General features: G+C 42.5%; 1 protein-coding gene across 3 annotated transcripts in view; it reads right to left on the reverse strand.

Annotated features, from left to right (window-relative positions):
* LOC112852125 (organic anion transporter 7-like) overlaps positions 1-18,235 on the reverse strand; it is a 39,290-nt gene that overhangs the window by 3,724 nt on the left and 17,331 nt on the right. For 2 of the 3 annotated variants that reach the window (XM_086677127.1, XM_025915617.2), the window contains 4 exons: positions 4,587-4,702; positions 3,499-3,713; positions 1,542-1,650; positions 646-849 (listed from right to left, as the gene is read on the reverse strand). In XM_086677127.1, coding sequence (XP_086533253.1) covers positions 646-849; positions 1,542-1,650; positions 3,499-3,713; positions 4,587-4,702 — 644 coding nt within the window. The remainder of the gene's footprint in view (positions 1-645; positions 850-1,541; positions 1,651-3,498; positions 3,714-4,586; positions 4,703-18,235) is intronic. The other variant, XM_086677128.1, reaches the window with a different exon arrangement.

Consider the following 18,235-nt stretch of genomic DNA (forward strand, 5'->3'; position numbering starts at 1 on the left):
TTCATTCCTAGTGGACCCAGATGGTCTGAATGTCACAGACCACATAACAGGACTTCTCTGAGATGTATTGTCATCTGTGGGAGGGGCTCAGGTCCTCTCCCTGATCTCGCTCAGGTTTCTTCAGTGGCCAGGACAGTCCTCAGGCCTACAGGAACCGGCAGCCCCGGGTTGCTGACTGCACTCCCCGGGCTGGGGGCTGCCAGGGTCTGAGGGATGAGAGTCTGGTGTTTGGATGTGTGCATGCTTGTGAAATGCCTTCAGGTGTGTGTATGTCACACAAGGTCACCTAATGTTGGCCCCTGCAACCACTAAACCTACTGATCTAGGGAGCCATGGGGGAGTCTGAGGTTAGTGGCAGGAATGATGAGGCTATAGCTAAACCAGAGGCACTGGCCACATGGAACAGTCCAGGTCTAAATCTTTCCCTGGGAGGGGCAGCTGGCTGGCTCAGTCAGTATGAGCAGGCAACTCTCGATCTTGGGCATTTGGCTTACTTAAGTCCCACATTGGGCATTTGGCTTACTTAAAAAAGAAATGTTCATAAATCTTTCCCTGGGGACAGTGACCCTGAATGATGGCTTGCCTTCCTCACTACAGACCTAGAGCACACAGCTCCCCTCAGGGACAGCCAGGGGGTTTACTCACTCCTTTTCCACATCCTGGATGGAGTCAGGCAGAGGTTGATTCCTGGTTTCAGGAAGGAGTGAGACAGTAAGACCAGCGAGGATGGAGAAGATTCCATACGTGATCCAGGGCAGGTGGGGGGAATACACAGTTAGGATCATCAAGAGGGGAGACAGCGCTGCCCCAATATAAGCAGAAATCCCCAGGATTCCTGTAACAGTTGCCCTTGGGGTGCAAACAATACAAAAATAATTTGGTATAAATCCACACATGTAATTGGTGATTTATTATTTTGCTTTGATTATGGGAGATACCACAACAGTGCTTAGATACATGAAGGTTGACAATATACTCTTACATTTCAAATATGCTCTGTCATTTGCTGGCAACTTTTTTCAAGTGCCATTAGGACAGATTTTCATTATTTAAAAACTACTCTTGGGGTGCCTGGGTGGCGCAGTCGGTTAAGCGTCCGACTTCAGCCAGGTCACGATCTCGCGGTCCGTGAGTTCGAGCCCCGCGTCAGGCTCTGGGCTGATGGCTCAGAGCCTGGAGCCTGTTTCCGATTCTGTGTCTCCCTCTCTCTCTGCCCCTCCCCCGTTCATGCTCTGTCTCTCTCTGTCCCAAAAATAAATAAACGTTGAAAAAAAAAAAATTAAAAAAAAAATAAAAACTACTCTTATCCGTAGTTCAGTGGATTTCGTGGTTCAATAGATTAGGTGAGGGGATACGTTAAAAAACTCAACACGGTGCCTAGCCAAAGCAGATTTTAATAATTTCCGGCTGCAATTTTTGTTACTGCCAATGCTATTATAACTGATGCTTTGGATAATGACTCAGTTTTCTTCCTGCTATAAATGTTCACTAGCTGGGAATGGTCTGTGTTGCCCCTATGGGACCTTCCATGAGATTTGTACCTGATTATGGTAGGGATTAGTTCGTTTCCATGGGTAGAAGAACTCACAACAGCTGCTGCAGAAACTCCGACTCCCAGGGATGACAAAGAAAGACGCAGGGTCTGCATTTCTGGAGAGGAAGACCAGTGAGACTCGGGAAGAAAATTAGAGCCAAAGGAACCACCATCCACCAAATGATAAATGAAAAAGACACAATTAGAATATTCGCATGTGTTAGACGCATCGCAGGGAAAGCGCACAGGGCAGAGAATGTCTAGTGACGAGTAGCTGAGAAATGTGACCAATCTGTATGTTACAACTTCAACAGAGATGAAAAAACCTGAGTTATTTTCATTACCTCTCTCTTACATGGCAGAGATTTGCCAAAGATAGAGAGGGGAACGTGAGTTTGCTTTCATTAATTCTGCCCAGTGTCTCCCTCTGCCTTGCATGTACAAAGTAGGACTGTGATATGAATAATTACTGAAGGATGTGAAACTTATCCACATCCTTGAGAAGTTTAAGCCCTGGGTACGCAATATTGACGTAGGGCTAGTACTGCAGTAGAATAATAAAGGAACAGGAGTTTCAGGACACCTGGGTGGCTCAGTCGGTTAAGCGTCTGACTTCGGCTCAGGTCATGATCTCATGGTTCGTGGGTTCGCGCCCCGTGTCAAGCTCTGTACAGACAGCTCAAGAGCCTGGAACCTCCTTTGGATTCTGTGTCTCCCTCTCCCACTGCCCTCCCCCTCTCACTCACTCTCTTTCTGTCTCTCTCTCAAAAACAAATAAACATTAAAAAAAAAAAAAAGAACAGGAGTTTTATGGTATGGATAAGCTGGAGTGGAACTCGATCTAGAGTGCTATGTGTTAAAATCTTTTTTAATGTGTATTTATTTGTGAGAGTGAGAGACAGAGCATAAGCAGGGGAGGGGAAGAGAGAGAGGGTGACACAGAATCTGAAGCAGGCACCAGGCTCTGAGCTGTCAGCACAGAGCCTGACGCAGGGCTCGAACTCACCAACCGTGAGATCATGACCTGAGCCGAAGTCGGACAGTTAACCGACTGAGCCACCCAGGCATCCTGATCTAGAGTAATATTTGAAGATTTAAGAATAAAGATCCGTATTAGGGAAAAAATAGTTGGACTTTGGAGACCTCTGGAAGAAAATTGCAGGGTTCAGTTTTGTATTCGATAATTTTAAAAAATTTCATGAAACCGTTATATAACATTGGAGTAAGCTGTGTAGTCCAGCAGCAAACATGTATCATTGCTGACATCCAGGATCAGGGCACAGCTGTCCATTTGGGATCCTGTAAAGTGCACAACTTTGCTGGGAGTTGAAGCGTGGAGACCACCTGGGTTCCCCTATTCATTACATATGATCATTTCATTTAGCGAAATTGATTCTAAGAGAGGCTTTAACTCCTTAACTGCTTATTCCTATGGTATACTTCTCCATCTGAAGGCAAGATACTTTGATTTCCTTGAAGTCAAAAAGTTCCCAACACCAAGATGGCAGTGATGGTGACCTAATACAAGACTAGACATCAGGGAGTAAATTGTCACTGAAGCTGTAGTAACCAGAAAGCAACCAGGCAGAGGAAGTGATGGTAAATTGTGTCCTCATATGGGACACAATTATATATAATGGACACAATACCATCATTTAGAATTACAAGCGTGATTGGTCATAGCCAAAGGGCAAGTGGTCCACTGCTCTCCTAGAGAAACTTTTAGGAAGAAATGGTACCAATTACCAGATACTTCTCACATGTGATGAGGATAGCCATATGTCCGAGCCAACGTGTACTGACCTTTGACTCTTTCCCAGCCACCACGTTAATGGTAGAATCTGTCCTAAATCCTCAGATTGGTTTTAGGGGATCATTAGAAATATATTCTCCCTTTCCTTGTGTGAGCACAGTCCCTGAGTCCCTGAGCTATTTCCTTTCTTCAACCTGTGCTCTTTTCTCACCTTTGGGCAGAAATGTGGTGATCAGAATGGAGATTCCAAGGAAGGAAAAGAAAATCATCTGGCATATTCGACGGCCTATATGATTCAGTGCCAAAACCGCAATATAACTGGATGGGATGTTGACTAGGCCAAAGAGAACCTGGGACAGGAAAACATTGCTTCCAATGTGCTGGATGTGGAGAATCAGGCCATAAAAAGACATGTAGACTGAAAACCTGTGGAACCAAAGAAAAAGATAGACATCATGAAGTTTAGACCTTATTCTACAAATGACAATCGCAAATATTGTCAGACAGGCAACCAGTGGTTGGTGGTAAAAAGGCACGGTCTGTTTTATAGAATATTCTACATGGTAATGATTTAAAGACTGTCATAAAATACTGCATGATGATGGAGGTCATAATTGTTACCCTTTTTTGGTGGGTGAGGGTACAGTTATTAAGAATACATAATGAGGCTTTCTAGGGTTTTAGATTTCTTTTTCTATATCCTCATTTGGGCGATTGTTGCATGTACGCATATGTAAATATTCATCGAACAGTATACGTTTGTGCACTTTACTGTTTATAGTTTTAGCTCAATTAAAATGGGAAAGAACAAGTGAAGAAACATCAAGCCAAAGTCTTTACTGTGATTGAAGTTCACAGCCTCAGTTTCCAGCTGATGAGCCTTGCAGGTGATGTAATAAATAAAACTCATTGTACAATTAGCTCTGGGTCAGTCTTTCCTTAACCAAAAGATGCAATTATCTTTTTTTTAAATGTTTATTTATTTGAGAGAGAGAGAGAGAGAGAGAAGAGGGAAGGGCAGAGAGAGAGGGAGGAAGAATCCCAAGCAGGCTCCACGTCGTCATTGCAGAGCCCGACATGGGGCTCGATCCCACTACTATGAGACCATGACCCCGGCCGAAACCAAGAATCAGATGCTTAACCAACTGGGCCACCCAGGTGCCCCTAAAAATGCAGTTCTCTTTATAGCATCCCCATGTTTTATCTCAAAATCTGTCCCCGCAGCGGGTTGTACCCTTTGACGGGAATAGATTCACGTCTCCACCATTGAATATTCTTCATGCACAATGCGAAACCCACCTCACGAAGGACATCAAACAGATCCTTCTGCGCAGTGTAGGCGTGCGGAATATATCACGCAGAGAAATTTTTTTCTGTGCTGCCTCTAGCTCCTCTTGCATGCTGGATCTCAAAACCTTTAAGAACGATGGCAACACGAAACTGTTCAGTTGTCACAAAACGTAGGCACCAGGAGGCCCCTCACGGAGGATAAGCTAGGCCATTTGCTATTATATTTAGTAGGAGATAGAGACACCAAAGATGTCCTTGCATGTGAAAGGTGAATTCAGGAGTGAAAGGAGCTTTAGGATAATTATGTAGCAACAAGGACTTTTTTTTTTTTTTTTTAATTTTTTTTTCAACGTTTTTATTTATTTTTGGGACAGAGAGAGACAGAGCATGAACGGGGGAGGGGCAGAGAGAGAGGGAGACACAGAATCGGAAACAGGCTCCAGGCTCCGAGCCATCAGCCCAGAGCCTGATGCGGGGCTCGAACTCACGGACCGCGAGATCGTGACCTGGCTGAAGCCGGACGCTTAACCGACTGCGCCACCCAGGCGCCCCAACAAGGACTTTTTAAAAAAAAATTTGTTTTAAACGTTTATTTTTTTTTGAGACACAAGAGAGACAGAGCATGAGGAGGGGGAGGGGCAGAGAGAGAGGGAGACAGAGAATCTGAAGAAGGCTCCAGGCGCTGAGCCATCAGCACAGAGCCCGACGTGGTGCTTGAAGCCATGAACCATGAAATCATGACCTGAGCTGAAGTCAGTTGCTTAACCGAGGGGGCCACCCAGGTGCCCCACAACAAGGACTTTTTAAACACTAGATCTGAGTGGGCTGCAGGGCATGAAAATGGATGAGTATGTTAGATATTCAGACCAGAAAGGGAATCAAATGCAAGTCACTTGGATTAAGGTCCAAAGCTCCATTTATGCTAAATGGGCACGAAAGACTTGGGAGCTAAGCTGGATTCCCGGCTGTCCTTGCAGAGAAACTGTTTATCTCAGGAACAATGACATTTCCTGAGAATCTTTATTCTGGTTCTTCAAGTCTTTTTGAGTGGCCCCTGGGTGGCTCAGTCTGTTGAGTTCCAACCTCAGCTCAGGTCACGATCTCACAGTTCATGGGTTCGAGCCCCGCGTCGGGCTCTGTGCGGACAGCTCAGAGCCTGGAGCCTGCTTCGGATTCTGTGTCTTCTCTCTTTGACCCTCCCCCACCCACACTCTGTCTCTGTCTCTCAAAAATCAATAAACATTGAAAAAAAATTTTTTTAAGTCTTTTTGAGGGAAATCCTGGAATATTGTGTCTCCATGAATGAGATGCCTAGAATTAAACTTGAGGATGAAACCAGGGTGGGGTCTTGGTGTAGAATAATTTATACCTGAGCTGGTGATAATTTGGAGTTATTTAATGGTCCTGCAACATGCTGGGTATATACCGTGCCCAAGGTGATTAAATATTTCTAAACCTCAATGTCCCTGTCATCAGGAAAATGAAGGAGGAGGAGGAGAACGAGAAGAATGAGAAGCATAAGAAGAACAAGAAGAAATAGGTGAAGAAAGATAATAGCACGCTTTTCATGAGGATTTTCTTTTCTTTAAAAAAATTTTTTTTTAATGTTTATTTATTTTTGAGACAGAGACAGAGTGTGAGCAGGGGAGGGGCACAGAGGGAGAGGGAGACACAGAATCCGGAACAGGCTCCAGGCTCTGCGCTGTCAGCACAGCGCCCAACACGGGGCTCAAACCCACAAACCGTGAGATCATGACCTGAGCTGAAGTCAGACGCTCAACTGACTGAGCCACCCAGGCGCCCCTCATGAGGATTTTCTAGCCATATGTGAGGTTGCAAACATGCATATGGAATTCTACCCAACACACCTCGGATACTTAATTATTTCTTAAATAGTCAGATACTATCAACTTAATTCTCATCTCACTTTTACACATGAAACAATACTGGGGCACCTAGGTGGCTCCGTCGGTTGAGTGACCGAACCTTGATTTTGGCTCAGGTCATGATCTCATGGGTTCGTGAGTTCAAGCCTGGCATTGGGCTTTGCACTGACAGCTCGGAACCTGCTTGGGATTCTCTCTCTCTGCCCCTTCCCCGTTTGCTCATTCTCTCTCTCTCTCTCTCTCTCTCAAAATAAACTTTAAAAAAATGAAGCAATACCATGAAGTCCACTGGAAGAATTCCATGAGGAAGGGACTTGGGAGAAATACCCCCCCTCCCTCCCCATCAAATGAAGACCAACCAGATCAAGAATGTCTTCGAATTGCAGAGCTCGCTCAAGCAGCAAAATGCTGGACTTACCCTCTTGGAAGAGAAGAGTCATGATAGCATCTCCTTCCTGCATCTAACACTCAGAAACCCAGGACCACCGGCCACTATCACAGGGGCATTCTAGGAATGGGCTCCAAGGACACCTTAAACTTGGGCCAGATGAGGCCTGTTGTACCTGTAAGGCTGGCCTCAAATCACATCACAGCCGATATCGGAGTAAAAGTTTGGGAGACACTGACGTTACTTCACCAAGGCCATTCATTTTCAGTGAGAAAGCAGAGATGTTTCCAGAAGAATTGAGGGAGGCAATGCGAGGTCATTTGTGGGCACTAAAGGAGCTACTCCTACCTGGTAAAAAATTCTTATTCAAGGAAGAGGAAGGCTCTATTCAAACGGAGAGCCCGCTGGATCTTTGTTTTTTTTTTTTTTTTTTTTTTTTTTTTCAACGTTTATTTATTTTTGGGACAGAGAGAGACAGAGCATGAACGGGGAGGGGCAGAGAGAGAGGGAGACACAGAATCGGAAACAGGCTCCAGGCTCTGAGCCATCAGCCCAGAGCCTGACGCGGGGCTCGAACTCACGGACCGCGAGATCGTGACCTGGCTGAAGTCGGACGCTTAACCGACTGCGCCACCCAGGCGCCCCTGGATCTTTGTTTTTTAAACGCATCTGTTTCTCTGATTTTCCTTTGCTACTAAATAAAAAAAAAAAACTGTGCCAATCATAACACCATGCTGGGCATGCAGTAGCCTCCTGTCTGAAGTCTTGCCCATTGGTGTCCTGGAATCAGTGGGTACAAATTCACAAAAGCCCCTTGTTAAATTTTTAGATAGTTTGTGAAGCAGTTGCCATGATGCTCATGGCTTTGACTGACAGTGGTGGTGGTGTTCCTACTATAGAAGTTGACAATCACCAGAAATTTGAGATCTATGGATTTTTTTATTCCTCCTATAATGTTAGGTGCTAAACATTTACCAGCACACCTCTGGCTCGGCCCCTCTGCAGTCATCTGGACTCCTCTAAATTGCAAAATTTTTTATAATATTTATTTATTTTTGAGAGAGAGGGAGGGAGGGGCAGAGAGTGAGGGAGACACAGAATCTGAAGCAGGCTCCAGGCTCCGAGCAGTCAGCACAGAGCCTGATGCAGGGCTTTGAACTCACAGACTGCGAGAGATCATGACCTGAGCCGAAGTCGGCTGCTTAACCGACTGAGCCACCCAGGTGCCCCTATCCCTGCCTGGTTTAAACCTGGCTAGTTCCACCTTAACCTGTAAGACCCATTTCAAATGTAACTACCTTCGAGTAGCATTAAGTTCCTACACATATGTGATCCAGGTTATGTCTCCCTCTTCGGTATTCACATACCACCCTTGCTTTATTTCAAAGAGGCTTTATCAAGCTCATAACCTTACCTATCTATTCATGAACCTAGCAGTGGACCCACCTGCAGATGCTGGCAAATGGTCCACACATCCATGGACCCAGACAGCAGGCTCGCTGATGAACCCTGCTCACTAGTCTCCCCAGAATCCCACCCATGGTGACTGGTGGAGGGTCTATGTTTCCTGCCAAAGCCAGACTGTAAAGACTGGAGGAGGTGACTCCTTCTTCAAACGCACAAACACGAATTAGGGGGGAAAGAAAACAAAATAAAAATATCGATAAGAGAGTTGATTCTTTTAAAAAAAAAAGATGAACAGGGGCGCCTGGGTGGCGCAGTCGGTTAAGCGTCCGACTTCAGCCAGGTCGCGATCTCGCGGTCCGTGAGTTCGAGCCCCGCGTCGGGCTCTGGGCTGATGGCTCAGAGCCTGGAGCCTGTTTCCGATTCTGTGTCTCCCTCTCTCTCTGCCCCTCCCCCGTTCATGCTCTGTCTCTCTCTGTCCCAAAAATAAATAAACGTTGAAAAAAAAAAAAAGTTTAAAAAAAAGATGAACAAAATTGACACACTTTTAGCTAGACTGACCATAAAAAAAGAGAGAAGACTCAAACAAATAAAATCAGAAATGAAAGAGGAGACATCACAACTGATGCCACAGAAATTTAAAAAAAGATCATAAGGGACTATAATAAAAAATTACATGCCAAAACGTGGATGACCTAGAAGAAATGAATAAATTCCTGGAAGTATACAAGCTACCAAAATGGAATCAAGAAGAATAGAAAACCTGAAGAAACCAATAACTAATAAGGAGATTGAAACAGTAATAAAAAGTATCCTAGAAATAAAAGCCTAACACCAGATAGCTTCACAGGTGAATTCTAACAAACATGTAAATTATCAACACCGATCCCTCTCAAACTTTTCCAAAAATAGAATAAGAGGAAACACTAACAAATTTGTTTCATGAGGGCAGTATGACTCTGATACCAAAGTCAGACAAAGTCACCAGAAGAAAAGAAAACTACAGGCCAATATCCCTGATGAACAAAGGTAAAAAAAATTATCAGCAACATATTAGTAAACCAACTTCAACAGCACACTGCATACCATGACGCCGTGGAATTTATTCCTGGGATGCAAGGATAATTCAACATAAGCAAATTTTAAAAATGTGATACACCACATTAGCAGAATGAAGGTTAAAAATCACATGATCATTTCGGGACGCCATGGTGGCTCAGTCAGTTAAGCATCTGACTTCAGCTCAGGTCATGATATTATAAATCGTGGGTTTGGGCTCTGCATCGGGCTCTCTGCTGTCAGCACAGAGACTGCTTCAGATCCTCTGTCTCTCTCTCAAAAATAAATAAACATTTAAAAAAAAAATCATACGGTCACCCCAATAGATGTAAAAAAGCATTTGACAAAATTCAACACACATCCACGATAAAAAAAAAAAAAACAACAACTCTCAAGAAACAAGGTATTGAAGGAACTTACCTTAAAGGCCATCTATGAGAAGCCCACAGCTCATATTATACTCAATGGTGAAAAACTGAAAGCTTTTCCTAGACAAGAATGCCGCTTTAAATCAACATAGGGTTGGGAGGTCCTAGCCAGAGCAATTAGGTAAGAAAAAGAAACATGAGGCGCCCAAATCAGAAAGGAAGAAGTAATTATCTCCACTGGTGGATGACATCGTCTTATATGTAGAAAACCCTAAAGACACCTCCAAAATACTGTTAGAACTAATAAATGAATTCAGTAAAGTTTCAGGATACAAAGTCAAAATATAAAAACCAGTTGCATTTCTATACACCAGCAACAAACTATCTGAAAATGAAATTAAGAAAACATCTGTTTACAATAGCTTCAAAAATAATAAAGTCCTGGGGTGCCTGGGTGGCTCACTAGGTTAAGTGTTTGATTTTGGCTCAGGTCATGATCTCATGACTCGTGAGTTCAAGCCTCGCGTCCGGTTCTGTGCTGACAGCTCAGAGCCTGGAGTTTGCTTTGGATTCTGTGTCTCCCTCTCTCTCTGTCCCTCCCCCACTCATGCACTCTCTCTCTCTCTCCCTCAAAAATAAATAAAACATTAAAAAAAAAAAGTCCTTAGGAATAAACTTAGCCAGGGAACAAAAGACTTGTATACTGAAAATTATAGGCACTGAAGAAAGAAATTAAAGCAGACATAGGAAAAAAGGGAATACATCCCATGCTCATGGATTGAAAAAGTTCATATTATTTTTTTTTTAATTTTTTTTAACGTTTATTTATTTTTGAGACAGAGAGAGACAGAGCATGAACGGGGGAGGGTCAGAGAGAGAGGGAGACACAGAATCTGAAACAGGCTCCAGGCTCTGAGCAGTCAGCACAGAGCCCGACGCGGGGCTCGAACTCACATACCGCGAGATCGTGACCTGAGCCGAAGTCTGACGCTTAACCCACTGAGCCACCCAGGCGCCCCGAAAAAGTTCATATTATTAAAACACCCAGGGGTGCTTGGCTGGGTCAGTCAAGTAAGCATCTGACTCTTGGTTGTGGTTCAGGTCACGATCTCTCAGGTCATGATCTCGCAGTTTCATGAGTTCAAGCCCTGTGTTGGGCTCTGTGCTGGCAGTATGGCACCTGCCTCTGATTCTCTGTCTCCCTGTCTCTCTGTCCATCTCCCATTCACACTGTTTCTCTCTCAAAATAAATAAGTAAACTGAAAAAAAAAAAAAAAAACCACCCATCGTACCCAAAGTAACCTACAGATTTAATACAATCCCTATCAAAATCTTAATGGCATCCCTTACAGAAATAGAGAAAACAATCCTGAATTGATGGAAAGGCTTCCAAATAGGTAGGATTTGGGAATCTACAAAGTGCTAGGGAGCAGGAAGTCCAGGAAGAGTCTTGTAGTAAGAATGGCCAGGTCTGGGTGCTTGCCCCTTGGATGTCAACTTTCACCAACGTTCACATTCTTGGACCATCAATTGGCCTTGCCCTTAAGACATGCTTGCAAAAAAAAAAAAAAAATTCTTGCCCCATGCCTAGAAAAAAACATGGCACCTGACTGACGGTTCCACCAGACGGTGTCCAACGGGAAAGGGATGATTCCCTAAAAGAAAACCAGGTTGCAATTTGGAAGTACAAATGGATATTGGGCAGCTCAAAATCAACAACGGCCAATGGAGGTTGTCAGCACCAGACCACAAAAAGCTTAGTGGGCCATATTTAAGGACATGACTTTTTTTTTTTTTTTTTTTTGTGTTGCATTGACCATTTTAATTTTGTTTTATTACATTTAAATAATTTTTCAAATAACTTACAGAATTAAGAACAAAGTATAGTGAAAAACAAGTGTATTAGAAATTTTGGTAAGAAGTTAAACATGGCAAACTGAAAATATTATTCTAGATTTTCCTGGTTTGGAAATATATTTATAAAGACAAATATGCCCTGAAGAAGCAAGGTTTTTACTTTTTTTTTTTTTTACTCTTTTTTTTTTTTTATTTATATATGAAATTTATTGTCAAATTGGTTTCCATACAACACCCAGTGCTCATCCCAAAACGTGCCCTCCTCAGTACCCATCACCCACCCTCTCCTCCCTCCCACCCCCCTTCAACCCTTAGTTTGTTCTCAGTTCTCAACAGTCTCTTATGCTTTGGCTCTCTCCCACTCTAACCTCTTTTTTTTTTTTTTTTGTTCCCCTCCCCCATGGGTTTCTCTTAAGTTTCTCAGGATCCACATAAGAGTGAAACCATATGGTATCTGTCTTTCTCTGTATGGCTTATTTCACTTAGCATCACACTCTCCAGTTCCATCCACGTTGCTACAAAAGGCCATATTTCATTTTTTCTCATTGCCACGTAGTACTCCATTGTGTATATAAACCACAATTTCTTTATCCATTCATCAGTTGATGGACATTTAGGCTCTTTCCATAATTTGGCTATTGTTGAGAGTGCTGCTATGAACATTGGGGTACAAGTGCCCCTTAAGGACATGACTTTAATCCTACATGCAAGAGGGAGTCTGTAGAGGCCGTTAAGCAGGAGCGAGGTGGTTAACAGGATCAGGCTTACATTTCTGTAGGATCCTCTGGCTTCTTTCTAAACAATGGATGAGAATGGGGCAACAATGGAGGTGGGAGAGAAGCTAGCCAGAGGGAAGAAGGATTTGGAGTGCAGTAATAAAAATGGAGTTGAGAAATTGTTGGACAGATTCAGAATATATTAGAGAATATACATATTTTTTTGTCTATGTGTTAGTGTTATTCTTTCTACAATCTTAATGTTTTTTTAATTTTGATTTCTATTTCCCTCACAAATGATTCACATATGTGAATGTTGTAAATTGCATCAAATCCTTTGCATGATGAAGTGTCAAATTTTTAAAAAAATTTTAATGTTTGTGTATGTATGTATTTGTTTGTTTATCTTTGAGAGAGAGAGTGGGAGGCAGAGAGAGAGAGAGGGACAGAGGATCCGAAGCAGGCTCTGCACTGACAGCAGAGAGTCTGATGTGGGGCGTGAACCCACCAGCCGCAAGATCATGACCCCAGCTGAAGCCGGTTGCTTAACCGACCAAGCCACCCAGGTAGCCCTCAAATAAATGTTTTTAAAAGAAGAAGGAGGAGGGGCGCCTGGGTGGCGCAGTCGGTTAAGCGTCCGACTTCAGCCAGGTCACGATCTCGCGGTCCGTGAGTTCGAGCCCCGCGTCAGGCTCTGGGCTGATGGCTCAGAGCCTGGAGCCTGTTTCCGATTCTGTGTCTCCCTCTCTCTCTGCCCCTCCCCCGTTCATGCTCTGTCTCTCTCTGTCCCAAAAATAAATAAACGTTGAAAAAAAAAAAAATTAAAAAAAAAAATAAAAAAAAAAGAAGAAGGAGGAGGGGAGGGGAAGAAGGAAGAAAACAATCCTGAGTTCCAGTCCAAGGTGGCAACACAGGAAGAACCTGAACTCACTTTCCTCCACAGGGCACACTAATCTATACCTATTTTTAGAGAAATTGATCCTGAAGAAGAACTGAGGGTTGACTGAACAGCTTCTGCACAACAAATGACAGAAAGACCACACGGAGAATGGCAAGACAGATGGAGACACGGTAGCTAAGGGAACCCCCATCTCGGTCACACTGCAAACTGGAGCGAGGAGGGATAGTGCTGAAGGACTATGAACAGACTTGTCTGCCCTAGGGCTCAGGGGGAAAAAAAAGGCCAAAGTTGAAAAGAGCACCTAAAATAAAGTATAAAAGATTAAGATTATGTTTATTAAAAATAAAAGATTAAGCCCTACATCTCTGCCAAATGGCAGGGTTGCTGTTAGAACACTCTCCAGGTCAGAGGTGCTGGTGAACGCCAGGGTTTACATTTCCCCTCCACCTTGATAGCATAGATGGGAGCAGGGTCCAGGCGCCTCAGCCAGCTTACTGCCTCAGTGAGCCCTGGGCCCCTAGCCCATACCAGCTCCAGTGATCCCACCAAGGTGGCCCCAGTGTGCTGCACACCAGGACACCCCTGGCCAATGCTCACTACAGCTCTGGCTGTCTCTCCTACATGACACAGGTGTAAAGCACCTTGGAACACTCCAGGCCTGCACCACTTTGGCTCCAGATGACTTTCAAGGGTGCTTCCTGTGTGGAGTACCCTTGGACCCTCCCTGGACTGCACCCACCTCAGCTCCAACCACCTGCTGCGGTGTCCCCTGTACAGAGAGCCCCAGCATACCCTAGCTTGCACTCACTTCAATTTCAGCTGTCCTTCCAAGGACCAAGGTGGGACCACCCTGGCCCATGCCCACTTCAGCTCCAGGCATCCCACCAGGACAGCCCTAGCACGGAGTGCCCCAGGATCCCCAGCCACAGCTCCAGCCAGCCATCCAGCAAAAGGCACCAGGTACACAGAGTCTACACAGGGGCTGACCATACACAAGATGATTCTTTCAAGTTTCAGAGAAATGGCTGTTACAGCTAATTCATAAAAACAAACACAAAAAGTCAAGCAAAGTTAGAAGACAGGGAAACATGCTCCAAATGAAAGGCCAAGACAAAACCTCAGACAAAGAACTAAAGGAAAGGACATAAGCAATCTATCTGATGAGTTCAAAGTAATGGTCATAAGAATGCTCATCAGACTGAAAAGAAGAGTGGATGAACTCACTAAGAACTTCAACGAGGAGACAGAAAATATAAGAAAGAACCAATCAGAGAAAAAAAATACAATAACTGAAATGGAAAAAGACACTAGAGGGAATCAACAGCAGTATAGAGGATGCAGAAGAACATATCAGTGATCTGGAAGACAGGGTAATGGAAAACACTCAAGCTGAAGAGCAAAAATAAAAAAGCATTTTAAAAGATGAGGATAGGTTATGGGAGCTCTTAGATAACATCAAGGGAACAGACATTCACATTATAGAGATCCTAGAAGAAGAGAGAAAGAGAAAGGGGTAGAAAACTTATTTGGAGAAACAATAGATGAAAAATTGCCTATCCTGGGCAGAGAAAAACACACCTAAATTTAGGAAGCAGAGAGAGCCCCCAAAAAAGATGAACCCAAGGAGTTCCACTTCACAACACATGACAATTAAAATGCCAAAGATTAAAGATAAAGAGAGAATTTTAAAAAGCAGCAAGAGAGAAGCCACTAGTTAGAGGCCAGGGAAACTCCATAAGACTATCAGCTGATTTTTCAGCAGCAACTTTGCATGCCAGAAGGGAGTGACATATTCAAAGTGCTGAGAGGGAAAAAAAAAAAAAAACCTATAACCAAGAATACTCTACCCCGCAAGATTATCATTCACAATTGAAGGAGAGATCAAGAGTTTCCCAGACAAACAAAAGTTTAAAAAGTTCATCACCGCTAAACTGGCCCTATGAGAAATGCTAAAGAGACTTCTTTAAGTGGCAAAGAAAAGACCATAATTAGAAGTGAGAAAACTCTAAAAGGAAAACATTTTCATAAATAAAAGCAAATTTACAGGAAAGGTAGTAGAGCAATCACTTAGAAAGCTGGTATGAAGGTTAAAAGACAAAACTAGTAAAATCAATTACATGTAAAGAATTAGTTTCGGGAACTCACAAAATAATGATGTAAAATATGACAATATATACATAAAATGTGGAGAAGGGGATAAAGAGGAAGTTCTTTTAGAATGTGTTCAAACTTAAGTAATCATCAACTTAATATAGACTACTGTATACTTGAGATGCTATATATGAACCTCATGAAAATAAAGATAAGAAAACCTATAATAGACAAAAAATAAAGAGAAAGAAAGCCAAGAACAACATTAAAGAGAGTCATCAATTACAAGGAAAGAGGACAAAAGAAGAAGAAAGGAACAAAGAAGGGCTACAAAACAACCAGAAGACAATTAACAAAATGGCAATAAGTACATATATATCAATAATTACTTTAAATGTAAATGGTCTAAATGCTCCAATCAAAAGACATAGGGTGGCAGAATGGATTAAAAAAAACAAAAACAAAAAACCAGACCCATCCATATGCTGCTGACAAGAGACTCACTTCAGACCTAAAGACGCGGACACACTGAAAGTGAAGGGATGGGGAAAAAAATATTCCATGCAAATGGAAGCGAAAACAAAATTTGGGGTAACAATACTTATATCAGATAAACTAGACTTTAAAACAAAGACAGTAATGGGGCGCCTGGGTGGCGCAGTCGGTTAAGCGTCCGACTTCAGCCAGGTCACGATCTCGCGGTCCGTGAGTTCGAGCCCCGCGTCAGGCTCTGGGCTGATGGCTCGGAGCCTGGAGCCTGTTTCCGATTCTGTGTCTCCCTCTCTCTGTGCCCCTCCCCCGTTCATGCTCTGTCTCTCTCTGTCCCAAAAATAAATAAACATTGAAAAAAAAATTAAAAAAAAAAAAAACAAAAAAACAAAGACAGTAACAAGAGACAAAGAGGGACATTGCCTGATGGTAAAGGGAACAATCCAATAAGAGGATACAACACCGTTGGTGGGAATGTAAATTGGTGTGGCCACTGCCAAAATCAGCATGGAGGTTCCTCAAAAATTAAAAATAGAAATGCCATATGATCCAGTAATTCTACTACTGGGTATTTACTCAAAGAAAACAAAAACACTAATTCAAAATGGCATATGCACCCCTATATTTCTTACAACATTATTTACGATAGCCAAGATATGGAAACAACACAAATGCCCATTGGTAGATGAATGGATAAAGAAGATGTGGTATGTGTATAATATATATGTATGTATATAATGTATGTATATGTATATAGATACATATACATAAATATGTATACATACACATATATGCACATACAGCCATAAAAAAGAATGAGATCTTACCATTTGTGGCAACATCAATGGACCTAGAGGATATTATGCTAAGTGAAATAAATCAGACAAAGACAAATACCACAAGTTTTCACTTATCTGTGGGATCAACAAAACAAAACAAACTAAAAAAAAAAAACAGAAACAGATTAGTAAATATAGAGAACAGACTGATGGCTGCCAGAGGGGTGGGAGGTGAGCAAATTGGATGACGAGGAGTGGGAGGTATAGGTTTCCAGTTGCGGAATGAATAAGTCATGTGGTAGAAAAGTACAGCATGGGGAGTATAGTTAATGGTGTAATAGTGTTGTATGGTGACAGATAGTAGCTACATTTGTGTTGAGCATAGCATAATATATAAGGTTGTTGATTCACTGTGTTGTACCCCTGAAACTAACGTAACATTGTGTGTCAACTGTTCTTCAATAAAGAAAGAAAAAAATCCAGAAATTCATACAGAAGGCCCTTAATAATCAAAAGAAGTTTTAAATGGAAAACAAAGCTGGAGGTGTCACATGTTCCGATTTCAAAATATATTACAAAACCACCGTATCCAAGACTACGGTACTGGTATAAAAACAGACCTACAGCCCAATGGAGCGGAATAGCAATAAACTCAGCATATGCGGTCACGTGATCTTAGACAGTGGTGTCGAGAATTCACAGTGGGGACAGGATAGTGTCATCAATAAATGGTGTTGTGGAAAACTGGATGTTCACATATAAAAGGATGAAACTGGAAACTTATTTTACACTGTACACAAAAATCAATTCACAAAAGGTTAGAGACTAAGATGTAAGACTGGAAATAAAGAAGCAGAGAACAGAATGGTGTTTGCCAGCTGCTGGGGGATTTGGGAAATGGGGACATATTTGTCAAAGAGTACAAAGTTCCAGTTACGCAAGGTGAATCAGTCCTAACGATCCACTGTACGGCTGTCTATAGTTATAATACTATACTACATATTGAAAATTTGCTATTAGTAGGTGTATTATTGAGTGTTATCACAAAAAGTAATGAATAAAAAGGACAGGAGAAAGTTTTAGGAGGTGATGGATATGTTGATTGCATAGGTGGTGGTAATGATGTTTGGATGTGTGCTTATCAGATTCACCAAGTTGTATAAATTAAATATGTACAGCTTTTTGTATGTTAATCATACCTCGATAAAGTTGTTTTAAGCAAAATCCTTCGGGGCACCTAGGTGGCTCAGTCGATTAAGTGTCTGACTCTCGATTTCAGCTCCAGTCATGATCTCACAGCCATGAGATCAAGCCCCATGTTGGGCCCCGCACTAAGCATATAAGCCTGCTTGGGATTCTTTCTCTCCTCTGTCTCCCTCTCCTCCCCCTCTCAAAATAAATAAATAAACATTAAAAAAAGAAAAAGAAAAAGAAAAATCTTTCAGATGTGCATTGAACATGTTTCCAGCAATGTTTTATTGCTCCTCTTTGACTGTCTAAACCCTAAGCCTTCCCTTTTTCAATTAAACAAGGGTAGATGATTTTTTCCTTGTCTCTATTAGCTTTCTCTCCATTCTCTTATCATTGCCAACAGGAAATTTAACAATATAAATACCATATGATCTGGCAACACCACTTCCGGTTATGTATCCCAAAGAATTATAAACAGAGAAGAGATATTTGCATCCACATGTTCATTGCAACAGCAGCCAAACCATGG

Source organism: Puma concolor, chromosome D1 (assembly GCF_028749965.1).
Source record: "Puma concolor isolate L17-30 chromosome D1, mPumCon1.1.hap2, whole genome shotgun sequence".
NCBI lineage: Eukaryota > Metazoa > Chordata > Mammalia > Carnivora > Felidae > Puma > Puma concolor.